This window comes from Barbus barbus, assembly GCF_936440315.1.
Source record: "Barbus barbus genome assembly, chromosome: 35".
NCBI lineage: Eukaryota > Metazoa > Chordata > Actinopteri > Cypriniformes > Cyprinidae > Barbus > Barbus barbus.
The window spans coordinates 6,865,282-6,892,534 of NC_136763.1; the positions used below are offsets into that span (position 1 = coordinate 6,865,282).

Here is a 27,253-nt window from a genome sequence, read left to right on the forward strand (position 1 = left end):
CTCGTTTACCACCAGAGGGCAGAGTTGCTTTTGTTTTAATTTAAATTTATTTATTAGGATTAACCCCTTGAGACACAAATTGATCGCTATATCTCCATGACTACGTGTAATCATTTGAACATGTTTTATGTATGCATGGTTATATATATAATTCCAGCTTGCAATATTTCAGTGCAAAGTAAAATTTTGCATCTTTATTCATGTGTAATTATTCTCCTTTGTTGTTTTTTTCCCTCTCTTTGGTCTATTGCCCTTTTTCAGTTAATTTATTGCATTTAATTCATTGAGCATTAGAAACATCATATATTCATGCAATTAGACATATATATTGAATATTGAGTAATATAACAATGATTATTATTATTACAAGTAGAATGCAAATATGAAAACTAAAAAGTATGAATACTTTTTCTAATTTTAGGAGTGTTCCCTCTTGCTGTAACAAGTACACAGACATAATTAATTAGACAATATGTGTATATTATATGTGTATATGTCTTATTAATTATGTGTATGTGTACTTGTTACAGCAAGAGGGAATAATCCTAAATTGGATTTTATAGAACATTTAATAAAACATTGATTTTTATGGAACATACAGATTGGTACAGATCGTGTTTGCATGTTGCATAATCAATAAATGGCTCAGATATTCTGGCTGTGTTTGTAAATCCACTCTGGGTTTCAGTTCTGTTCACACTGCTTTCATGATTCACTATCTAGATCAGTATTTCTCAAAATTTTTTATACACCACAGCCATGTCTGTAAATGCTCAAAACACTGGTCTCGATTATGGGGACCTAAAACAGTCACGTTCCTCTTACGGATATTTAATATTCTTCTCCTCCAGCCAAACAGTTGATTCACCAGCTATTGAAGACCGACCCAAATGAAAGAATGACCATTGAACAATTCATGAACCACCCCTGGATCAATGTGAGTATTTCAGCTGATTGAATGTGTTTCTTTAGATATATGTTTTCTGTATCCAACACTGAGATGTTTCTTTTAGCAATCCATGGTGGTTCCCCAAACGCCTCTCCACACCACACGAGTGCTGGCAGAAGACAGTGAGATGTGGGACGAGGTCAAGGTGAGCACAGGCTGCTCTGCCCAATCAGAGAATTACACTACCTGTTTAGACTAAGGGCCAAATACCATTTAGGTGGCTTTTTCATTGTTTTGTGGGGGGGTTTTATGTAATATCTGACAATGAAGAATAGTAACACTGTTTTCTGTAATACCACCTGACTCCTCAAGGGAGAGCCACACAGCAGAATAAAAACTACTCAGCTCAACTCAACATTTTATTTCAAGTAACTTTAGTGCCTATATATATATATATAACCATATATGTATGTAATTAAACAGATATATTGAATATATATGAATTTATACTATAATGAACTTTATACTATTTATACTTTATACTATGTGTTATTCTATGTAAATTTTTTCGTCTCTTGGTTTGTAGGAAGAGTTAACCAGTGCATTGGCCACCATGCGTGTAGATTACGAGCAGGTGAAGATTAAGGACTTGGATGCCTCCAGTAACCCCTTGCTGAACAAGAGACGCAAGAAAGCAGCGACAGGGGAGAAGAGTGGAGGAAGCGGATGCAGTAGCCAATGAAGGACTGGAGATGAAGAACAGACAGATCAATGACACGAAGGGAAGTGCAAGATCAGATAACAGGAGTCAAGAGCAAGAATGAAAGCATAGGGAAATAGATGGGCTCTCCATAGAAGAACAGAGGATGGATGGATCAAGGGAAAAGGCAAGAACAGGAGACAGTTTTGTTGATAAACTGGAAAAATAGCAGAATAATTGGACAGAATGCGCATGTATACAGAAGAAGTCCTTGTTTCTACCACCAGCACTGAAGACTTTAAAAAGCTGCTTTAAAATCCTTCAGCTGTGTGCGTGTATGCTGTATGTGAGTGTTCATTAATGTATTTTTTGAGTACTGATCTATTACTTTATACGCACTATGTATGTGTTATCTATGTGTATTTGTATACGATGCGTTTCTGATTGTCTTAGTCTCATTAGTCCTATCATGCAGTTCACTCCAGAGACTTATAAGGATCACTTCACCCAAAAAAATCACAATTTGCTGAAAATTTACTCACCCTCAGGCCATCCAAGAAGTAAATGAATTTGTTTCTTCATCGGGACAGATTTGGAGAAATGTAGCATTACATCACTTGCTCGCCAGTGAATACTCTGCAGTGAATGGGTGCCGTCAGAATGAGAGTCCAAACAGCTGATAAAAACATCATAAAATTTACATTTTGGATGGTTTGGGGGTGAGTAAATTGTCAGCTAACTAATACTTTAATTTGTTGATGTTTGGGCTTTTGTTATTGGCCCTTTTTATTGCAAATAAAAAATTTAAATACATATTCAGAGGAATTGTGTGTCTGTACTGGGAATATTTCACAATATTCCTTGTATTGCAAGATATGGTGCTTTTTGGTGCTGCGAGTCACTTCCTGAGCCTGAACTCATCAACATCTGCATAAGTAAATAAAAAGCTGACCACAGATCATTTCCTACAGGCTTTATTCCTTAGTGGAGCAGTCAGTTCTAGAGAAGTACATACTTGATCTCTCCTTCCACCATCTCAGACATTCAGCTGTTTAATATTTTAGTTGCCAGTATGTGCATTAACCAGAGATAACTGCCCATTCATCTCATTATGATGATGAAATACTAGGATTTCCCACAGGCACTTACGCGTTTTGCTTACAGCTGAGCAGATTCTGAGAAGGAATGTTTTCTCGTTTTAACTTATTAAAAATGTTTTATTGGGAAAAATTGACAGAAAATGCATCACTTCAAAGAAGCCTGTGCTAAATACTCTGCTTTCTTTGTGGTTAGGCACTGCATGCGGTTTATAAATAACAATTATCACACAGCGTTCTGGTGCAAAGCCAGCATTAGTCTGGGTGATAGCGGGCCACTTTCAAGTGAACATATTTAGATGACCACTTAACAGTGACCTTTCCCCTTGTTTCTGCCAGCTGAAGTTTGAGGAACAAGTGTCTACGCCAAGCCAGTGGTTGAAAACTATTACAGTCAAAACAGTTTTGAAATGGTATTTTGAAATTGTTTGTTTTTTTGCATTTGAATAATTGCATTTTTTTTTAATAATCACCACATGCAACTTACCTCAGTCAAAATCATGAACAATTATTGAGAAATGCTCATTTCAGGAGAAAATTTCAAACAGCACTTAGATGCCTTCACATCTGAACTCTTCATATATATATATATATATATATATATATATATATATACATATACATGATATATATATATATATATATATATATATATATATATATATATATATATATATACAGTTGTGGTCAGAATTATTGGAACCCTTGGTAAATATGATCAAAGAAGACTGTGAAAATTAACCTGCTTTGTTAATCCTTTTGATCTTTTATTTTAAAAATTCACAAAAAGCTAACCTTTCATTGGATAATAAGAATTTAAAATGGGGGGAAATATCATTATGAAATAAATGTTTTTCTCAAACACACGTTGGACACAATTATTGGCACCCCTAGAAATTCTTAAGAGTAAAATATCTCTGAAGTATACTCCCATTCATATTCACAATTTTGAGCACTCTAGGGTGATTATGAACATGAAATTATCCAGCCATGGCTTCCTGTTTCACAGAAATATAAATAGGAGGGAAAACAAAGCCCAAATTCCCTTAATCATCCATCACAATGAGAAAAAACAAAGAATATATTTCTGATGTGCAGCAAAAGATAATTGAGCTTCACAAATTAGTGAAGTGGCTTTAAGAAAAGAGCTAGAGCAGTGAAAATCCCCATTTCCACCATCAGGGCAATAATTAAGAATTTCCAATCAACAGAAAATGTAATGAAACTGCCTGGAAGAGGACGTGTGTCTATATCGTCCTAATGCACGGTGAGGAGGAGAGTTTGAGTAACTAAAGACTCTCCAAGGACCACAGCTGGAGAATTGCAGAAAATAGTTGAGTCTCGGGGTCAGAAAACCTTTAAAAAAAATTGTCAAACAGCACCTACATCACCACATGTTGTTTGGGAGGATTTCAAGAAAAATTCTCCTAGCTCATCCAAAAACAAACTCCAGCATATTCAGTTATCAGACAGGACTGGCACTTCAAATGGGACTGGCTTCTATGGTCAGATGAAACTAAAAAATTAGCTTTTTAGCAGCAAACACTCAAGATGGGTTTGGTGAACACAGGGATAAAAAGTACCCTATGTGTACAATGAAATATACTGCTGTATGTTTGATGTTGTGGGCCTATATTTCTGCTGGAGGTCCTGGACATCTTGTTCAGACACATGGCATCATGGATTCTATCAAATACCAACAGATAAAAAATCAATAAGTTACTGATTCTATTAGAAATCTTATAATGGGCCATGTTTGGATCTTCCAACCGTACAATAATCCAAACACAAACCTCAAAAACAATACAAAAATGGGTCACTGAGCACAGAACCAAGCTTCTGCTATGGCCATTCCAGTCCTCTGACCTGAACCCTATAGAAAATGAGTGGGGTGAACTAAAGAGAAGAAGCACCAACATGGAGCTGGGAATCTAAAGGGTCTGGAGTGATTCTGGATGAAGGAATGGTGTCTTATCTCTTGTCAGGTGTTCTCTGACCTCATCAGGGATTATAGGAGAAAATTTAGAGCTGTTAAACCAAATGGAGGTTTCAAAAAGTATTGAATAAAAGGGTGCCGTTAATTGTGGCCAATGTGTTTTAGAGAAAAACCACTCATTGATGTGACCATAAGTATTGGGACAGTTGAACATAAGGCAGATACAAAAGATTAAAAGCTATTATTTAGTTGCAGATGCCTTGCGCACAATCACAGCAGTGAGTCTGTGACCCATAGACATCACCAGACTCTTGGTCTCATCCTTTAAAATACTTTTCCCAGCCTTTAATGCAACCAATTCCAAATGTTGCTTGTTTTGGGGAGTTTCTGCCTTTACTCTCCTCTCCAGCTGGTGAAATTCATGTTCAATTGGATTTAAATCTGGAGATTGACTTGAGCAATCTAAGACTTTCCATTTCTTTGCCCTTATAAATTTCTTGACTGAACTGGCAGGGTGTTTTGGATCATTGTCCTGATGCAATATGAAGCACTTCCCAATGAATCTGGTGGCATTTTCTTAAATATTGGTAGGCAAGATGGTTTTGTACCCTTCCAAATTCATTCTGCTACTGTCATCATATATTAAGGTATATAACATACCCATGCCACGACAACACCTCCACCATGTTTTACAGATGAGGCTGTATGCTTGGGATCATTTGCAGTTCCCTTTTTTTCTCCACATTTTTGCTTTCCCATCACTTAGATAAAGGTTCATCTTTGTCTCATCAGTCCATAAACACAGTTCCAAAACTCTTCTGGCTCACCTTTGTGCTTTTCTGCAAACTCTAATCTTGCCTTTCTATTTTTTTCTGTTTTCTGTTTGCATCTTGCTGTGTAGCATCTGTAATTCTGTGTCAAAGTCTCCTGAGGACAGTAGATTGTCAGAGCATCACCCCAGCTTTCTGGAAGTTGTTGGTGATTTTACAGACACGTCTTTTAGGGATCATTTTCACAGCTTTTATGATTTGTCTGTCATCAACTACTGTTGTTTTCTCAGCCGATCAGGTCGTTGTTGGTTGCTGGTGTCGCTGGTGGTTTCCAAACTCTTGATTTCTCCATGCCCTTTGTTTTTGCTAGAGCTCTAACTGACTTCCTCTTTTCTTTTAGCATCCAAATTGCTTGCTATTCTCTCAAAGTCAGCTCCCTCGTCTTCTTCCTGGTTTCTGTGTGTCATCATCGAATGCCAGATTCAGAATGCAGAAGTAATTGATATAACTGATACGAGACATTCCCTGCTTTTAATATCTGAAGAATTGATGCAACAGGACACAGCTGATCACTTAGAAAGACCTGTGAGGCAACTGTTCCAGTACTTATGCTCACATCAGATAGAGGGATGAAACTCTGAAAGTGCTGAACTTCTTAGCTGGTAAAACATCTGTGTTGAATCACCCAATAATAAAATGTGACATTCTGTAGTTTTGTCTCATATTCATCTTTTAATCATATTTGTAAATGTCTTGACTCCACAGACAACAGAAAATTTTTGTCTTTACTGTTCCAATACTTATGGAGGGCACTGTATATTATGGTATGAAGAGTATTTGTTTACAACAAATCGGTGAGGGTGTTTTGCTCGAGCACGTCTATGTCGTGAGAGCCAGGAATAGGGGTAAGACTTGTGAGGCAGGGTCACTAATCACTATGGCCTTTATGAAGAATGTTCTGGACAGACATGTAAAGGTCAGGACCTGTTGTCACAAGTGGTGTATTTATTTTCAGCCTCCTCCAACCTGTTAATTTTCATCTATAAGACCTATTTTTTTCTTTGTGACACTGTAAATATTTAGTCTGACAGCCCAACTTTTTTGACAATTTGTACTATTGTTATTGTAAATGTAAAAACTGATGGAGAGATCACAAGCTTATGTTGACATGTGTGCGTGTTTGCATGCATCAGATCACATTTACATCCTGTTCCTAGGGACCATTCTTAATTTCATGCCTTCATCACAATTTCATGCCCTGCTTTGTTCCAGTCTGAGCGTAACCGTGACTAGCGTCACTCTTTTGCCTTTTTTACAGTTTACCCGAAAGTCTCGGTGTAGTGACTTAACAAGCAACAACAACACTGATTGACATTAACTGCAAGTCAAGCTCAAATCAGCTTTGTTTATTTATTGACATTTGCCATATAGTTATTATGAGACTCGTGTGACCTGTGTCCTGACTTGGCCTGTGTCCACAGCTCTGTCTGTCTTTACTGATGCTTTACTATGGTACGTGTGGCTAAGTGCGCGACATGTTCCACTGAACAGGCTAAATATGTTTTGGAATGCGGAAGTACTGCAGCATCCAGCAGGTCAAGATGTTCCTAATGTAGCCGAGACGTCCTGAGAGACAGTGTGCAATTAAAACACCTCTCCTACGTTAGTCTGCAATGTAGGCCTTATTAAATGAGGTATTAAAAAAATCTCCACATTTAAAAGGTGAAATTCCTTTTAAAAGTATGTTCTTAATGAAATCTTTAAATACCTATAGCTATAACACATGACACTTTGATATATTATAATTTTTAAAAAGCTAAACTTTCATATAAAGATTATACTTTCATATAAAGTACTTTCATATATATAATGTAATTAATGAAAAATAAAAAAAAGAATATTAAATATAAAATTGCATATTATACTTTCATTTTAGATTTACTTCTCTTTTTCCCAAAATAAATTTTTACATACTTTAACATATCGTTTTGCTCCAAAACATACTATTGTAATTCCAGATTATATTTTTTTGTTTCACCAAAAATACTATATAACACTTCATAAAATAAATTATTTCCTATATTATAAATTATTATTATATATATTTTACTCCTAGTATATACTATATATACTATACTATGTATATACTAGAAAAAAAAAATTATATATATACATATATAATCATACAATACTGTCCTGTAAGATTAAATCATTGATTACACTGTAACACATTCCTGTGTAACATATAAAGCATTGCATAACACTGCGCAACAGTATCAACACAAACTTTCCCCCGATTCCTTCTAATGATAGGTGGGTGTGTCCCCACACCACTGCCTCGCAGCGATTGGCTGCGCCACCTGTCAATCAGTGGGCGTGTGCGCTCGTGTTTTCACGTACTTCTCCTTTATACCTCAAGGCTCGAGCATCAAAATAAAGCACTAACTCACAAAACGAGAAGAATGAGGGGCGCCGGCCGGTCCAAAAACACGCAGAATCTGGATAAGAAGGGTAAGGAGCATGAGGTTATGGCTGTTCTCTGGCGGAAGCAGCTGGTATTGTGTGCGCGAGGAAGAAGTAAACAAGACTCTGTCACGTAGGCGCGTGTGCGTTGGACTCAAGAGTCCACGAGCCATTTACTTGAGCAGTAACATTATGTATACTGTTAATAATATACTCGCATAACCTATGCTTATGCATTGCTGTAAACCATGCGCGTGGTCTAAAAATAAACTAACGCTGAGTTCTGTGTAATGCACTGAATGAATGAAGATAAGCACACAGTGTTTGGGGTGATGTAGTCTACTGCATGCATTGAAATGCATTGGGGTTTAATGTGGTCGATTTTAATTGGGTTGTGAAGCGTTTTGTGTTTGTTTTGTGCTTGTCATTCATGCTGTACAGAAGTGTGGAGGAGTTGAGGTCAAATCATGGCCATGTTTGTTGGATTATAATCTGATATGGAGGTAAACTGCAGCTTGTCAGGTTGTAAAAATAGAATACTATGACTTAGAGAGAAGACAACAATCGGAGGGTTATAATTAAGATTATCAGCAAATGAGATATATTATAACAGGCACAGCTGCTGTTGCATTTCTTCAAGATTTGTTTAAATGACTGGAAAATAAGGAGGTTGGTGTGTAGTAATTGCTAACAATCAATTTTGTACCCCATAAATGTGTCCACTGTGATGAGAATTACAATTTTATACTAGCACTAAAACCAGTGTAATTTTATATCTGAGATTTTGAACAATGAAAATTTATCAAATGACGTATACCAACATGAGACAAGATAATTAGTATCTGCCAGATATGATTATGATTTGGGAGATTATGATTTGTTTGTTGAATGATATCAACATATTCCACACCCACTTTCCCAATTTTCTTTGGCCACACCAGATCTGGTTTTCTCTGGAAATCTGAATGCTGAGTAATGATTCGTTCATTACTAAATGTGATTGGTAGTTTCATAGTAGATTTGATTAAATCTAGAGTTGGAAGTGCATGTATGATGGCTGAGGTTTTGTGGTTTACTAGTTCCTAGTACTAGCTCAATCTCAGTTGCAAGATTTTTTTTTTTTTTCATTTAATAAGGAGGTTAATCAGAAATGTTTAGGATTTCAGGAGAAAAAAAAGGTTGCATCAATGTGTTTTAAGTAGAATACATTTCGCAAATGTGTAATTGCCCTTAATTTAAGATGTGTTTGCTGTAAAAAGCAATCTAGCATTGTGTAGCCTCATAACCTAGATTATCTTTTAACCCTATATCAGTGCAGACTGCACATTGATATAAATATACGCGGTTTCTCACAAATCACTGTTATTATCAAGCTCTGCACACAGCTCAAGTCAAATCCCTTACCCACAATCCATAGGCTCCATAGCCACGAAAATGTCTCTTTCTTGCCATCTAGTGGTTAATGTGTGATATGTGCATAATGTCTTTGGCTTTATTTTCACTTCCAAAATGTAAGAGAGAAAAGATTCTACCATTTTTTTAAAGCCTTAAAATGTGTTTTATTATAACTGGCTGCAATAACATTGTATTCCATCAATTTGTGGCAGTAAATGAAGAGGTATCATACCAATCACAAGTGCAGTATGGAGTACCTCAAGGCTCAGTACTTGGCCCCTTACTTTTCACGCTTTTCATGTTACCCTTGGGAGATATCATTCGGAAACATGGTGTTTGCAAAACTAACAGAATGTATAGTTGATATCAAAAACTGGATGACTAGCAATTTCTTACTGCTAAACTCTGAAAAAACAGAGGTGTTAATAATTGGACCAAAAACTTTTGCATGTAATAACCTAGATCACTGTCTAATACTTGATGGCTGCTCTGTAAATTCTTCATCATCAGCTAGGAACCTAGGCGTACTTTTTGATAGCAATCTTTCCTTCAAAAAACATGTTTCTAGCATTTGTAAAACTGCATTGTTTTCTTTAAGTGTCCTGTTGTAATGTTTAAGTTTAGGTCGGGTCTATGATCTGTTGCACTGCTAATTTTAAAGGTGTACTTTGACCTAATTTACATTCTTTTGTATTTTGTTACTGTTTTTATTACAAGCATACTCTTTAGATCCAAATGTTATTGTTAAAACAGGTTTTACAAGATAGAGCAGTGATTCACAGTATCGCATCTGGTAAAATCGGACTATCCAAGTTACAACTTGCCAGCAACCTGCAAAAAATGCCATTGAAAATGTACAGGATTAGTGTGGCCAGTCCTGCTTTGTTTGAACAGTTTAATTGTACATGTAATTTAATTTAGAAGTCTCAAACATGTTTAAAATGTATAAATAGATGAATACTAAAGCTGTCAAATAATATAAAAAGAATAATATATATGTCTCCAGTACCACACGGGGGTAGAAGCGCTGTTTAAGGAATTTAACCCCACAAAACTATTTCTAGGGCAAAACCTTCCTGAAAAACCTGTTGTACACATGTCTTCTGTCGTCTACTTGATAGGAAGTGAAATGCCTTTTATTATACTGTAATTATACAAACCTTCTCGTTTTGGTACACATGTAAAATATTTAACAGTTTGCATAACGTAAGTCTCTTACTGGAGACATATGTACACTAATAATAGTTTAATCAAAAACCCTTACAGATATGAAAATACACTGGAGATGCAGTAACCTTAAACGACTATGATTAGTTCATCCAATGATAGCGCTGAGAAAAGTAACAAACACCACGCGACAAACAATGACACTATAAAAAATAAACGTTATGCTTAAAGTAATATATAAGCATTAACATTTAGACCAAGTCGCTAAAACACTTATTTTTGGATTGTTTTGTATGTCCTAATCACCGTATATTTATCAGTGTTGATCAATACACCTGGTAGAGTGTAGTATGTGCGCATTTCCTCCTGTAGTTACGGTAGAGTTGTTCCCATGATATTCTTCAGCGCTGTCTTTAGTGCGCATTAATGGTTATGGACGCTTGTTCGTAGAGACGACGGATATAATGAATGTAACAGAGGACAGAACGGAGCAATGCGGTAACAGTCTAACCCGAGAGCTCACACAGAATCCTTTAAAGAAAATATGGGTGCCATCCTCCACAAACGGCCTTCCAGACAGACACATTAGTCAAAGAAAGGGTGAGTATGAATGAAAGGATGAGGACCGGACACTGATGCTGGAGGTGCGGGTTAAAGAGGCTTTCTGATGCAACACATATGTGACCCTGGACCACAAAACCAGTCATAAGTAGCACGGGTATATTTGTAGCAATAGCCAACAATGCATTGTATGGGTCAAAATTATAAATTTTTCTTTTATGCCCAAAAAAAATCATTAGGATATTAGGTAAGATAATGTTCCATGAAGATATTTTGTAATATATATCAACTTAATTTTTGATTAGTAATATGCATTGCTAAGGATTTCATTTGGACAACTTTAAAGGCGATTTACATTTTGCACCCTCAGATTCCAGATTTTCTAATAGTTGTATCTCAGCCAAATATTGTCCTATATCCTAACAAACCATACATCAATGGAAAACGTATTTATTCAGCTTTCAGATGTATATGAATGCATGGATCAATTAAATACATATTATGGCAGGGTTTATGAGTCACGGTCACATATGGTGATGCAATTTAACAATGGTTTGAGCTGAACAATTTTAGAGGGTTTTGTTTGATTGCATTTAATTGTTTTAATCAAACGTGTCAAATAGACAAAGAAAATGTCATAAATTAGAGTTTTATATATATCAGTAATAACAATTTAAATTGTGCACTAGTAAATACATATTCAAATAAACTATAAATGTAGTATAATAGCAATAATAATATAAAAAATATATTATTATTATTATATTTATTATTATTTAGTCTTTTAGCAGACGCTTTTATCCAAAGCGACTTCCAAATGAGGACAGCAGAAGCAATCAATTGTAGTATTAAAACAACTAAAACAGATCCAAAAGCTAAAATGTTGTAAATACTATATCTATACATTTAAAAATAAAGAAATTAAATAAAAATGACTAATGCATACAACAAAATATCAAAACTTAACATTTAAATGAAAACAAAAAATAAAGCTAAAAACAATTCAAAATGATTCTAACATAACACTAAGCCAAACACCAAAAAACAACTACGTGTGTGTGTGTACAAACACACACATATATATATATATATATATATATATATATATATATATATATATATATATATATATATATATATATATATATATATATATATATATATATACACATTTATAAATTAAATATTCTTTAATTTCCATGTAGTTTGTTGACATACTAAAATAACTCCAATTAAATAAAAACTCAAATTTAATAAAAATAAAAAAACTATACAGACATGATAAACTAATAAAATGACAAACATTACTCCAACTTTAACTAAAATTAAAATAGAAAAAAAAATAAACATCAAACTGCATTAATTTAACAGTAATCCTGAAAATATAACACTGAGCCAAACACTCATGCTAAAAACACAACAACTTACTTACACATAGTAAGAAATGGTTATAAAAACTGAAACAGAAGTGAAACAAGTAGTAGAAAAGAGGAGAAATAAAAAGCAATACTTATATCCTTTGCCCTTTATCCTTTGTCCCTGCCACACGGTAGAGTCGATGGTCTTTACACTCTTCGGTCTTCACACTAGGGCTGCCGCGACTGCTGTAAACTAACCTTATTTATACCCGTCTAACAAAATACTGATTGAATTCAGCTGGACACACTTTCCTTTTTATCACAACAACTGGCCAAGCAAGCGCGAAATATATACTTCAATATATAAAATATTTCCAGTGCTATCATTGCATATATATTAAGCGTTCCAACTGTTTTTAAAAAACAGTTGCTGTGTTTTCTAGGCCAGTAAAAGTTATGGAAATTAATAAGGTTCAGATTTACACAATCAGTTATGCTGTCATCTAAAATATTTCAGCAGCTAATAATTGCTCTGTTCTTCATTTGTTAAAGAAATGTTTCACCTCTAAAAAGCTATACTAATTTAAATATTTGTGTACTTTTGTAAAAAAAAGTAAAAATCACTTCGTGTAAAAAGCAGAGATACAGAAATGACTTATGCTCTACAATGACAACTCGCAGATTTATTAAAGCAATAAAAAGGTCACTTTAACTGCACATAGATTAAAACATTTCCATTCTATGGTGTGATGATGGACAGTTCACCTGCAGTATATGGGAAAAATATTATTGTTGCACATCTCTGCTAAGTTGTTTTATGAGCTGCTGTTTTTTTTTTTTTGTCTTTTAGTATGTATGACCAACTGCCCCACACTTATAGTAACCGTTGGTCTACCAGCCAGAGGAAAGACCTACATCTCCAAGAAACTGACACGCTATCTCAACTGGATTGATGTTCCAACAAAAGGTAAAATGCATATTTGTGACTTGAAATTCTGGCCATGACTTTGTTATTCCAGATGTTTTGCTCATCCAGAAATTGGTTTGTCTTGGTGTTTTATATCCACAGAGTTTAACGTTGGGCAGTACAGACGCGAATGTTTGAAGATCTACAAATCCTTTGAGTTCTTTCGGCCAGACAATGAAGAGGGGCTTAAAATCAGGAAGTAAGACATTGATTTTTATCAGTGGCTACCATTCAAAATGTGAAATGAAACTACTGTGAAACAGCTCATGTGATTCCTTGTCTCTTCTAGGCAGTGTGCATTGACAGCTCTCAATGATGTACGGCAGTTCCTCACAGATGAAGGCGGCCAGGTGGCGGTAAGGAAAACATCATTTAAGCACAAATTGTATAGAATATAGAATGCCTTTTTGTATGCATTTACCCATTTTGCTTTACAATCTTTAGGTTTTTGATGCCACAAACACGACGAGAGAAAGGAGAGAGACGATCCTCAGATTTGCAGAGCAGAATGCTTTCAAGGTGCTGGTTATGGGATCTTTCATCTAAGCTGGTTTTCTCATGTCTTCAGTCTTTTAAAACACCCTTTTCACACCCCTCAGGTTTTCTTTGTGGAATCTGTGTGTGAAGACCCGGATGTTATTGCCGAGAACATTGTGGTAAGTTTCAGAACTGCAGAACATCTTCAGTGTCTTTATCTCACTTTGTTTTTGGTCTAAATTTGTGGTCTTGATGTTCAGCAAGTGAAGTTGGGCAGTCCAGACTACACACACTGTAACACAGAAGAGGCCGTCGCAGACTTTATGAAGAGGATAAAATGTTATGAGAACTCTTATCAGCCACTGGATGAGGAACTGGACAGGTAAATGCCATTTCGGTGCTGCTCAATCCAAACTATGAATCTATGAATTTCACACTGTTTTTTGGTGTGTTCAGGGACCTTTCGTTTATTAAGATCATTGATGTGGGGCGGCGGTACCTGGTGAACCAGGTCCAGGACCACATACAGAGCCGAATAGTTTACTACCTCATGAATATCCACATTACGCCCCGCTCCATCTACTTGTGCCGGCATGGAGAGAGTGATCTGAACATCAAAGGTCGTATCGGTGGAGATTCAGGGCTCTCGGCTAGGGGAAAGGAGGTAAGCTGACTGATCATTTTTAGTGAAATTAACAAGCACAAAAATGGCTTGAGGCTTGACGGTCTTAAAATATCATGTAAAAGTAATGAAATCAGGACAGAAAAATATTGTATCGTAAGATTCTAATGTTTCATATTTACAACTGTTTAAAAGTTCGGTGAGATTTAAATTTTTTATTACTTTTCAGCAAGGACTCATTAAATTAATCAAAAATGACAGTAAAAACGATGTTAGAAAAGGTTTTTTGTCAAATAAATGCTGTTCTTTTAAACTTTGTTCATCAAAGGATTCTGAAAAAAATAAACATATCATGGTTCCCACGAAAATATTAACTGTTTTCGACATTGAAAATAAAAAAATAAAATCAGCACATTTAGAATTATTTCTGAAGGATCACATGACACTGAAGACTGTAGTAATTATGCTGAAAATTCAGCTTTACCATCACAGGAATAAATTATATTCCAATAGAAAACAGATATTTTAAAATGTAATAATATTTCACAATATTACTGTTTTTAAATGTATCTTTATTAAATATATGCAGCATTGGTGAGCATAAGAGAAAAATATAGTTTCTTCAAAAACATTAAAATCATATTAGCCTTAATCCTTTTAATGGTAGTGTAGAAAAATGGACATAATGATAAACATTAGATATTATATTAATTTAATCTTCTCAAATACCCCTATGCAAACTACTATCTGCTTATTATTATCAGCACCACCTTAAATTTTAAGTTATAAGATTTTTTAAGTTAAAAATGAGTTTTTGACAAGTGACTTGATTTAAAAAGTCATGCCTCTCTGGTTTTTAATTAGATCAGGTTTCTTAAACCTTTTCAAAGAATACATGTTTCTTTTGTGTTAGTTAATAATTTAAACCTCTGTTTTTTTCACTCCCTCTCAGTTTGCTAAAGCTTTAAGCCAGTTTATCCAGTCGCAGAATATCCATGATTTGAAGGTGTGGACGAGTCAGATGAAGAGGACCATACAGACGGCAGAAGCTGTGGGTGTGCCATACGAACAGTGGAAAGCTCTCAATGAGATCGATGCCGTAAGTCTCTTATTTCTGAACGTTAACAAGCTTAGTCTTTATTTTTGGGATATTGTGTTACTTGACTCTTCAATCTGGTGTGTGCTTAGGGCGTTTGTGAGGAGCTCATGTATGAGGAGATTCAGCTGAAATATCCGCTGGAGTTTGCATTACGAGACCAGGACAAATATCGTTATCGCTATCCCAAAGGAGAGGTCTGTTTACATCAGATCAGTTTTCTTTCAATCAGTTGCATTTCATTTTAATTGATATCACAAGGGTTAATAGCCTTACACGTGATAGTGAGATGTTTTTCAGCATATTTCATAATTTAGTGTTTGTATTGCACTTTTATGTCCCTTTGGCAGCAAACAGCTTTTAATTACACTTTAGCACATTATACAACCATCAAATAAATGTTGCTGGTTGCTAGGCTCTCTGTTAACCATTATCCTCAGGATTACTCACCAGCAAATACTCTGAAATGGAGTTAAAATGTCTGTTTTTTTAGGCTGCATTGACATTGTTCCAAAAAGGCTTAATTGACGTTATTTCACTTGTTTTTGTGAGCTGTTATTACACTGACCAAGCACATCACACACCATTAACCTCAGCCTGCACATCCACACTTCCATTTGCTCTTCTCATCTGTCAGGCTGTGAGCGTGTTTGTTCTTTAGAGCAAGCAGTTCTCATTTAGATCAATATCTCAAACCTGTTTGCTCAGAGAGCATTAAAGGACCACAATGTTCTCACTATATTAGATAAAGACTGAGTGCAAGGTCCTTGCGACTTGTGTTTAAGTTTGCATGCATTTTGTTCAGTACTGTCCACAAGGGTGCGTGTTTTAGGACTGTGCATTGTTCTTATATCAGTTTTGATTCAGTATCAATTCAGTTAGGAGCATTTCAGCAGCTTGTCAATTTTAATTATGAGAAAGGTGGTTGCACTTTATTTTACAGTACGTGTACATTCAGTGTACTTGCCTAAAAAAGTACTGGGTAAGATAAGGTAACTACATGGGTTAAGTTTAGGTTTAGGCGTAGGTTAAGGGTTAGTAATTAGTTATTAACCAGTCATTGTAATGACCATAAGTACATAGTATACACGTGGAACAGGATTGTAAAATTAAGAGCTAACAGAAATAAAATTTGGACTATTGGGAAAATTTAAAATGTGCATTATCAAAACATTGATGTTTAATAGTAGGTCTCAAACCACTAAAATATAATATAATAATAGATTTTTTAATATAATGTTCAATATTTAGTGAAAATCATCTCATGTCCATTGAAAAAATGCATGGATTAATAGAAAGATTGATATTTGGATTTTAAGAATCTTGTACCAGATTGTGTAAAACTGTAGGTAACAATATATCTGTAAATAAATATATATATTTAGTACTATTTTGAATTAGCTTTTATTTTTACATTTTGTTTTCATCTTACTTTTAGTTCAAGATTTAATAACTGTGATGTGCTTTTGTCATTTTATTAGTTTTTAATTTTCTGTTTATCTTAATTTTAGTTCATTTAGTACTTCAGCTTTATTTTTTTGCATTTATTTGATTTTAGTTAGTTGCCAAGGCAACATTTTTTATATAGTTTTTGTTGTTATTGTTTTTCATTTATTTTCTTCTATTTTTTTATTCTCTGTATTATTTTCTAATTATATATTATGTGTAATAATTGTATATTGTCACAGAGTTCTGCTGTGTGACAAATCAACTTTTAAAAGTACAGATATTCAGTGTAGTATCACCTGACGTTTCATGGCAGCAGCTGATTTTATCCAGCCCCTTTTGTGATCTGATCATTATATAGCAAATGGAACAGTGTTGTAATCGAGTATTCTTCTCACAGTCTTATGAAGACTTGGTCCAGAGGCTGGAACCTGTGATCATGGAGTTAGAGCGGCAGGAGAACGTTCTGGTCATCTGTCATCAAGCCGTCATGAGATGCCTGCTGGCCTACTTTCTGGACAAGACTGCAGGTAATAACCACCAAGACACCACCCATGAATATCTTACCTCTTTTTAAATCACAGTTCACTTGCATTGAGGTGCACTGATGATTAATGCATTTAAAATCTAATCTAAATCTACTTGTTTGGTGTGTTTTTTAATTTCCTGCAGAGGAACTCCCTTACCTGAAATGCCCTCTACACACAGTATTGAAGTTAACACCAGTGGCTTATGGTAAGACACACTTTCTTAACTAACCTGGACATTATTCTTTAAATAATGCTATTCCGGTCTTGATTGTGAATTATTCTGGGTCTTCAGGTTGTAAGGTGGAGTCAGTCTGTTTGAACGTGGGTGCTGTGAATACACACAGAGACAGACCATCGGTAAGACTCACAAACACACAGCCACTGAGCATGTCAGTCTGTTTTGGCTTAAGGGAAAGTGTGCAGTCAGTCTGTAGTTATGCTTGAGAGCTCTTCTGTATAATAAAGTGATTAAGCTTTGTGGTCTCCTGAGCCTCAGCTGTCACATTAAAGATGTGGTGTTGTGCTCACTGATGATTTTACCTACTAGCATTAATAGGATGTACTGTAGCACGTCAGTAATTCATGTTTTTTGGGGGGGTTCACATCTTTTCTCTGTACTGATGCTTTTTCATTTTTCTTCCCCCTGTCCGGCACTGGGTTATTTTATTATATATAGTCGTTAATAGTAATTATTAATAATTATGATGTGTATATTTGTGTATAAAAATTCAATATTTTCTTTCTTTTTGTATTTTTATATCAATATAGTACAAGATTATCCTATTCAAATTAACGTCATAAACACGTTAGGTCAAAAGTAATCTAAAAGTAGTCTGTAGTTGTTGTTTATGTTTCTAAAGACAATTTTCGTCTTGGAATTTTATACTTGTATAATTTATAAATAATCTACCCAGCACTGGTGCTGTCTATGATGTGAGTTATAAGCAAAAGCTCATTGGTTAACAATTTATTTTAAGGTGTCCTTGTTACACGTTACATGTACTTACTATTATGATAAATTATGCATAATTACATGCAAGTAACCCTAAGCCAAACCATAATCCTAACCCTAACCTTATAGTAAGTGCATGTAATTAATTAATATTACCCAGTACTTAAATGTATAATTATACAACACCTTAAAATAAAGTGTAACCACTCATTGTTTGGGTCTTGTTTTCATCTTGATACATGTGTGAACTGATGCAAGTTTTTCACGGTTCTGCTACATCGTCGTCACCTACTTGCCTCATCTATTAATGTGTGACGCCATTCCCTGTGTTTGCTTCAAACAGAACGTAGATGTGTCACGGCTACCGGAAGAGGCTTTGTTTACAGTGCCAGATCATCACTGACAGTTCCCCGTTCCTCTCTTTCTCACACACCATTATCCCATTCCCATTCCCCTTTCTTAGGAATGTAGACATTCTTACATTCATAAATGCATCTACTGTATTTCCTAAAATCAGGAAATGTTTTACAGCCCAGTAAATGCATTTTAAATTACAATTCCGAAGTGAAGAGCTCTGAATATGTATGGAATTAACGTTTTTTTAATGAACTAATTCACTATGTGTTCCTGTGTTCATTGACAACGTGCCAATACTAAATTGCACTTTATCATAAATGCACACTGATGTTTGTCAGTTCCTGCTGCACATGAATGTAACTGCTGCTATGAAAACACCAGTCACTCCAGTAGCATGTGATATTTATTTATGGTGCACAAATTAATGCATATATAAATTTGATAGGGACATTATTTCTTAAAAGTAATGATTCATCACTTCATAAAATGTGTAGCATGTATATAACAATGGTGAAATTTTGAAGCAGAGCCTTATATTGGAAAGAAATTTTAGGTAATTTTAGATTTTTTACTCACCAATTTATAGTGAGTAAAAAATTTATAAACTTTCAGTTTTTTGTTTATTTTTAAACACTAAGGAATGTTAAGATGTATAACTCTCTTCTTCCGGTAACTGAGGAGGAGGATAAATCTCTACTGTAATGCCTATTTGCGATGCTAATAAAATGTATTTGAATAGTGAAATCCTGTCTCTCTTTACATTCACCCACAATGCTGTCAGAACAGCTTGTAAAACATAACTGCACCACACTGCAAAATTTGCAAACCATAAATGATGTAACATGAATATGACAGAAAAACAAGAGGATATTACAGCGAGAAAGGGCAGTAATGTGATTTATGTCAGTGGACTTTGACCTGAAGTCAAAGGTCAGTATTAGGATAAAGATATCGAGCTAATCATAACAGATTTTTAAAATCCTATCACCTCACCTTTGATCCTATGACCTTTGATCTCCATGCTGATTTATTGTTTTACACGTGTGTGTGTGTGTGTGTGTGTTGTTTAAAACAAGTTTACCAGTACCACTTTAAAAAAAAAAAAAAAGGAAGCAGAAATTAGGTTATTTTTTTCAAGATCACCTCAAAATAAAACCGCAATATAATCGTTTTCTGTTCTTTTCCTAGAATGTTAATGTACACCGCACTGCCGAGGACGCCCTACAGACTGTCCCGCCTCACCTCTGACCTACAATCTCCCTTCACTACACCAGTGTCTCATCCAAGCCTGGTTTTACCATTACAAAAGTTCAACCCTGCCTTCAGACAGACCCTCTGTCAAGTTCTGGTCTGTCATGTTAACCGGTTAATTAGTTGCTGTGAGATTTCAACTTCTTGTATATAGTATATGGTTTCTCACTCCGTGTTTTGAAAGAGCCATAATCAGTTTACACGGCATGAGATCCATGTAGCCTGGAAGATTTTGTTTGCACTTACGGGGGTTTGTCAAATTTGCGTTTTGGATGGATGTTACTATGGCTCTTATATGTATATGTAATAGATTTTTATCATTTATACCTATGGGATCTGCAGGTATGTTATGTTGCTGCTCCTCCAATGCTGTCATTTTGTCAATTCTAAAAACTAATCTCTCTGTTATTTTGAGGGATGGGTGACAAAATTTGTGTTTGTGTGCGTGTGTACATACAGATCAGAGAAAACACTCATTGTGTCAAAAACTGTATTCATCTCCCTCTAATGAAAATAGAGACTTGATTTATCTTTGTTTTTTATGTTCTTTAAGAGTTTATCGACCTCCCATTTAAATTCAAACACTGATCATTGATTCAAGTGCTAGTTATTTTAAATCAACACTGACAGATAGACAGCTATTTTTATATCATGTAAATTTTAACTGTGCAGAATATTCTGACTTTCCGACAGTGATTTCAACTGCATGTTTCTGAGATAATCATAAGCTGTTTGTTACATTAACAAATTTGGGAACAAGATAAAAGTCTCAGTGTTTGTATTACCTACAATATCCTCTGCAATCAATTTCCATTTCCATGTAAATGTTAGAATGGATTATAAGACTCGTCATAAGTTTATCTGGGTCTGTCCAATGTTGTCTGTAATGTCCAGTAAAACATGACTGAATTGTTGCCTCAAACCATGTCCAAAGAGTGTTGTGATATATATACTGTGCATTTGAAACAGAATATTTAAATGAGATTTTCTGGAGTATGACTAGTAGTATTGTTATGACCATTTTAGTGCCAGTATCACACTAAATAAATAAAGATATGTTTTTATGTAGTAGTGCGTCCATAGTAAATAGTCACAGATTTTAATTCATTGAATAGACTGTCTGTGTAACCAAATCATTTTCATACATCATGTTGACATAACAAAGAGAGAAATATTGTACAGCTACAACTGCATTGGTAAATATTATATTTGATGTCAAATTACATTGATTTCTTTTTTTTTGGGAACTGGTGAAAATACAATCCGTGTTTGAATTGTATCTCCTCCTTGAATAAACCTTTTGTGGAGATTTTAGCTATATTTTGTAGTGATTTTAATTTTTTTGCCATATATTCCATCTCAAAGGATATTTTTAGTCTAATCCAATTCACAATTAATAAAAAAAACATTGCTTTCTTTGATATTAGCCGAAGATAAACACCACTTTATTAAAAGGAAAACCTGGAGTGGATCTGAAGAGAAGTAATAATGCATGTTCTGTGCTCCAGGCTGTTTTTTTCATCTATGGTCACATTCATATTCATGCTTTTGATGCTTTGGCTTCTTTGAAAATAGGAACTGTTTTATTTGGTGGGCAAGAAACATGCGAACTAACCCATTTAGCCCGAAACTACTGAATATAACAGAGCCTAATGCCTAATAATAACAAAATCACAGTTGATATTGCTTAATTGTTTCCATATAGGTTAGTCAAATATTTAGGCGCCATCCTTTATACTTATAGTAATTATACAGAGAGCATCTCCACATTCCTCACATACTCAGAAATGTCACAGAAAAACACCATGGCACCTGAAAGAGACACAAATTAAATTAAATATTTAGGCAGCGTTAATGACAAAGTACCAGAAGATGGCGCTATTGCTTTGGAAAGTCTGTGGGTGAAAATAATAGCATAATTATTGTTTTACAAAATGTCTGATTATGTTATTTGGCTGTTTTTAAGAAATGTCGTTGCACATTTGTGCCTAAAGATTCATAAATCTACAATATATTTATTCAGGAGAGGCGCTGAAACGGTTTGACAAACTCAAATCAATCATTTGGATAGCTGCTTATTTGACTAAACCAGCAGACTAGTGAATTGCTTTGAGAGGCTTTACACCCAAGAGAAATATAGCCTATGATATATACCTACACATAGCCTGGTATGGGTGTCTTTCTGGTTGAGTTGGTGACTGCTAACAGGACAAAAACAAGTCATCCTCTTCATGAAGTGCCAATGGTTTTGGCTCTGTGTTTGGCTCTCGCAGAGTGATACATTCTTGTCATTTCTGTGACTGCACTTCCTGTAAGCTGCTGTATGACTGTATGTTTTCTTATTAAGACTGTTGTCATAAGAGATGTGTCTACAGTAAATGACTCTTTTGGCCTCATGGTGTGTGTTTGTTTTGTTGTGTTTGAGATTTAGGAAGAGGGCCACAGCGCTAGAGGCAAACGGTAAAAAAATAAAGTAAAAACACAAATAATTAAAAAGATTTTAAAAAACTAATGAATGGATAAAATTAATAAATAATAAAAATGTATTCAAATAAATAATAATAAAAAAAATTAAGAAAGAGAGAACAAGGGAGTGTAAAAATGTAAAAATAAATGATCAAATCTGATTAAAATAAATGAACAAAAAATATTGAATAAAAAATACATGAAACTAAAATTGAGGGTGAGTGCAAATGTTTAAAGAGAAAACAGTATAAAATATCAAATAAATAATATTCAAATAAATACATAATACAACTAAATAAATTATACATTTAACACTACAGTACTATAGTAAGTGTAAAAAAATCCAAATAATATTATTATATTTACTTACTAAATTGGGTCTGTATATTTAAAATATGTAGCTGCCTTTGCATGAGGATGAGTTTGAATAGAAATGATTTTAACAATAAAAATTTATGCACACCAGCTTTAACTGAAATGATACAACAGTGATCAGGAAGAAAAACACTTTTATTAGAATCAGAGCCCTTCATCTGTTCATCTCAGCTGATGCCACTGGAATTCCCAGCCTTACTGTTCCCTGTTCCAGCTGTCACTTATCCCGCAGGACCTCAGCCATAAAAACACAGGACACAAGTTTGTCAGTTGACTTCGCCCTGTACAAAGCATCCCACTCATTTCAGCTTGACTGCCGTCCCACAGACTATGGGTGGGGTGAGCAAACAGCAGAGCACTTAAGAATGTCATTATTCAAAGTGAGAAACCATGTTGTGTTCTCCTAAAACAACTCACTGGAGTGAAGGTTGGCTCATAAGAGCTCATTTGAGTCATGACTAGATTTGCATATTAAATGCTAAGCTGTACGTATATAGTAGCTGTAAAATAAAATAGTTGTATAAAAGTTTGGATTTGGGTTGAGCATTTCTGCATAAAGGAAATGCCACACATCATACTGTCTTTAAAGTTTTAAAATCTATATGGTTAAAAGGATACAAGAGAAAAATGCAACTTAACTACCATGTTCAAGGTCCAGAACGGTAGAATAGACTTCACTAAAGTAATCCATGTAACTCCAGTAGTTTACCCTCCTTTTTATGAAGCAACTTAAGAGTTTTGTTTGAGCAAAAAACATACTTTACCAATTTATTTCCAAAAATATTGATCTGCAACACACACTCACCACGACACATACGTGTTCACGCAAGAGTTGACATTGTAGCGTGAACAAGCTTTGGATAATATTGTAAATAAAGTGGTAAATAATTTTAATTTTTTTTGCGTAAACAAAGCACTCGCGTTGCTTCATAAAATTGAGGTTAAACCACAGGAGCCACGTGGATTACTTTAATGATGTCTTTATACTGTTCTGGACCTTGAATGTGTAAGTTATGTTGCTGCCAATGGAGGGTCAGAAAGCTCTCGGATTTCATCAAAAATATATTCATTTATGTTCCAAAGAGGAATGAAGGTCTTATGGGTTTGAAATTATATGAGGGTGAGTTATTGATGACAGAATTAAAATTTTGGGTTGAACTAATAATCATTTAATACCTATTTTCTGATTTTAAAGGCTCACTTCATACACTCAAGAAGGGCATGCAAGCTGGCCTCCTAATACAGACACCTTTCTCCTTTTAAAAAAAAGGACAGTCATGGACATGTTTTTTTTCCAAGCTTGTCTCTGTGGTTGTTTCCAATTAGGTATAAGTATATTTTCCACTTTGACAGTTTCTTGGCAGTTTTTTGCTACTTTTGTGCCCTTGGTGTATACATATACTGGCATTCACACATTAGCATGCACAGGCAGGTTGTGTACTGTTTTAATATTAAAAACCTGTTTGTAAACACTGCAAGAAAAAATAAATAAATGTTGTTTCAAAGAAATATAGTATTTTTTTTATCTGTGTTTAAAATAGTTTTCATTATCATAACTTGAAAATTAATGTTACAACTTTTTTAACTTAATTTAATAAGTTGAAACAGCAAATATTGGAAAGTCAAATGAACTTAAAGCAACTCAGCACTAGGCAAGATTTTAAATAGTGAGTTGATATGACTTGTGCTTTTAAATTTTGAATAAAAATTTTAAGGCAGCCACAAAACTCAAGTTTTTAAGTTGAAATGGGTGAAAACCTTTTACAGTGTACAGTGCATAACATCATCAAAAGTTTCAGAGAAACTGGAGAAATCTCTGCTTAAGGGACAAGGCCGAAGACTCATTGGCATGACTCTGTCATTGACATTATTAAATGGGCCCAGGAATACTTCCAGAAACCACTGTCGGTAAACACAACCCGCCGTGCCATCTGCAGATGCCAACTAAAGCTCTATCATGTAAAAAGGAAGCCATATGTGAACACGGTCCAGAAGCGCCGTCGTGTCCTGTGGCCCAAATGGACTGCTTCAAAGTGGAAAAGTGTTCTATGGTCAGACGAGTCCAAATTTGACATCCTTGTTGGAAATCACGGACGCCGTGTCCTCCGGCTAAAGAGGAGGGAGACCTTCCGGTGTGTTATTAGCATTCAGTTCAAAAGCCAGCATCTCTGATGGTATGGTGGTGCATAAGTGCATAAGGCATGGGCAGCTTGCATGTTTTGGAAGGCACTATGAATGCTGAAAGGTATATAAAGGTTTTAGAGCAACATATGCTCCCCTCCAGATGACGTGTATTTCAGTAGGACAATGCAAAACCACATACTGCAGCTATTACAACAGCATGGCTTCGTACTAGAAGAGTCCGCGTGCTGAATTGGCCTGCCTGCAGTCCAGATCTTTCACCTATAGAGAACATTTGGTACATCATTAAATGAAAAATACGTCAAAGATGACCACAAACTCTTCAGCAGCTGCATGGAAACCTAAATCAGGCAAGAATGGGACCAAATTCCAACAACAAAACTCCAGATAACATCGATGCACAGACATCTTCAAACTGTTTTGAAAAGAAGAGGAGATGCTACACCATGATAAACATGCCCCCGTCCCAACTATTTTGAGACCTGAAGCAGACATCAAATTTGAAGAGCTCATTTTGTGCATACAATTGTAAAATTTCTCAGTTTAAACATTTATGTTATCTTTGTTCTATTTTGAATAAAATATTGGCTCATGTGATTTGAAATTCTTTTAGTTTTCATTTTATTCAAATGTAAAAAACGTACCGTTTCCGGAATTAGGGTTGTACAAAAAAATTTGTAAAAAAGCCAGGAGAATTGCAATCTGTGCATCTCTAATATAAAGCAAGTTTCATGGTTGCAAATCGAGCAATGAACTAGAATTTCCATGAGAAAGAGACAGAACAATTGAATTACTACTTCTTGATGCCAGGAGGATATATTACAAACACATTCCAAGTATACTGACAAATTACTGAAAGTTTTTAATTCAGTTTATTAATACATTATATTGCATTCAAAATTCGAGTTCCAGGACTCTTTACAATAAAGTTAAAATGTTATTTCATCTGTACTGTACATTCAAGACACTGAACCACTGGTTAATGGGGAAAAAAGGAAGAGGTCAGATAAATATCATATCATCTGTATTGCACTCAGACCTTTAATGGACATGAAAAGGCAACCATTATATAAGAACATGTCTTCAAAAGGCACTACAGCTAGATTTTATTTCGATGCACCTCAAAATAAAATGCTTCTGCTAATCCTTTAGAAAACATTTGTGAAATACGACTCTCAGTGTAAATTAAAACAGAGGTATTTATTGATGGGAAAAAAATCATGATTGGCTTGAAGGGAATAGACTATTGGGATTCATCCTAGTGTCCCTGTTGGCGTCCTTTGAGAAGGTCTGTTTCCAGATAGGGTCACAACTTCCTGACCGCACAAAACACAAAACAGGATATGGCTTGCCTCTGGTGAATCTCTGGGAGCAAATGCAATGGCTACCAGTAGAAAACACCACCACAGTTTTTTTATAGCTGTAGTGCTCATGTGGGATAATGCAGGTTCTAGTCCGGCCTGCAACTTGTTCTGATCCCATTCCCTCTCTCTAACCGTTCCTCTTGCCCTTCTGCTGTATTTGTCCACTGCAAGTGGCAAAACCACAAATTATTTCCACCATCAAATCATCAAACTGTTGATCAGTGCAAAGTCTTCTTTTTAAATTTCTATCAATATATACATATGAAACATCTTACCACATTTATATAAAAAGAGCTTGACATAAATGGTCAGTATTTGAATACACAAAACATTACTCGTTACGCCACTTGTAAGTCCCTCCTACTGGAAACATATGCAAAGCAGAACAACATGAAATGTTCAACATCACAGTTGAGTAGGCTTTATACTCAGAGGCACATTTAAGATGTCCATTAGTCCGTCAAGCGCTCCCATAAGTCCCTTGTGATGATTCCCACTGTAAACATTTAATTTGAATGATGCCTGTGTAATAATATATAGAATGACTTGACTTATTACAATACTGTCTTTTCCATTTCTTAAGTGCAATTCAGTTCTGCAATGGCCCATCCTCTTAATATGTACAAGCAGCAATAATTTCATGCAGAAATAATACTAAATCAGAAAAGAATTACAATTTCAAACATTTAGTGACAATGGACTGCAACTCTGAAGAGTGGTTTTATAGCTCAAGGAGTTATTGAAAGCAACAAAACAAACAAGCAGAGTAAAACTGGGTCACTTCTTCTGTTCATAATATTGTAAATCTCTTATAAAATATTTATAGCATTTTAAGTGATAAAATAGGGGAAGGGTGATGTTTATGCATAAAA

General features: G+C 34.9%; 2 protein-coding genes across 8 annotated transcripts in view; both read left to right on the plus strand.

Moving 5' to 3' along the window:
- Positions 1–2,382, plus strand: part of mapkapk3 (MAPK activated protein kinase 3) — a 22,212-nt gene extending 19,830 nt beyond the window's left edge. Inside the window, exons 8-10 of the mRNA XM_079393469.1 lie at positions 852–937; positions 1,014–1,094; positions 1,476–2,382. Of these exons, the coding sequence (XP_079249595.1) occupies positions 852–937; positions 1,014–1,094; positions 1,476–1,631 (323 nt within the window). The 3' untranslated portion in view covers positions 1,632–2,382. The remainder of the gene's footprint in view (positions 1–851; positions 938–1,013; positions 1,095–1,475) is intronic.
- On the plus strand, positions 1,700–22,431 carry LOC306855051 (6-phosphofructo-2-kinase/fructose-2,6-bisphosphatase 4-like). 7 transcript variants are annotated; one of them, XM_079393468.1, is made up of 14 exons: positions 1,700–1,935; positions 13,187–13,303; positions 13,406–13,502; positions 13,593–13,659; positions 13,748–13,822; positions 13,903–13,959; positions 14,041–14,162; positions 14,237–14,444; positions 15,355–15,501; positions 15,591–15,695; positions 17,345–17,474; positions 17,617–17,679; positions 17,767–17,831; positions 18,770–19,876. In XM_079393468.1, the coding sequence occupies exons 2-14, from the start codon at positions 13,192–13,194 to the stop codon at positions 18,827–18,829; spliced, it is 1,308 nt and encodes a 435-aa protein (XP_079249594.1). In that variant the 5' UTR covers positions 1,700–1,935; positions 13,187–13,191; the 3' UTR covers positions 18,830–19,876. The 7 variants fall into 7 exon arrangements, with proteins under 7 accessions (XP_079249594.1, XP_079249593.1, XP_079249592.1 ...); XM_079393467.1 differs by lacking the exon at positions 18,770–19,876 and adding an exon at positions 19,972–22,431 and having other exon boundaries at positions 1,741–1,935; XM_079393466.1 differs by lacking the exon at positions 18,770–19,876 and adding an exon at positions 19,972–22,431 and having other exon boundaries at positions 1,747–1,776.
- The last annotated feature ends 4,822 nt before the right edge of the window (positions 22,432–27,253 follow it).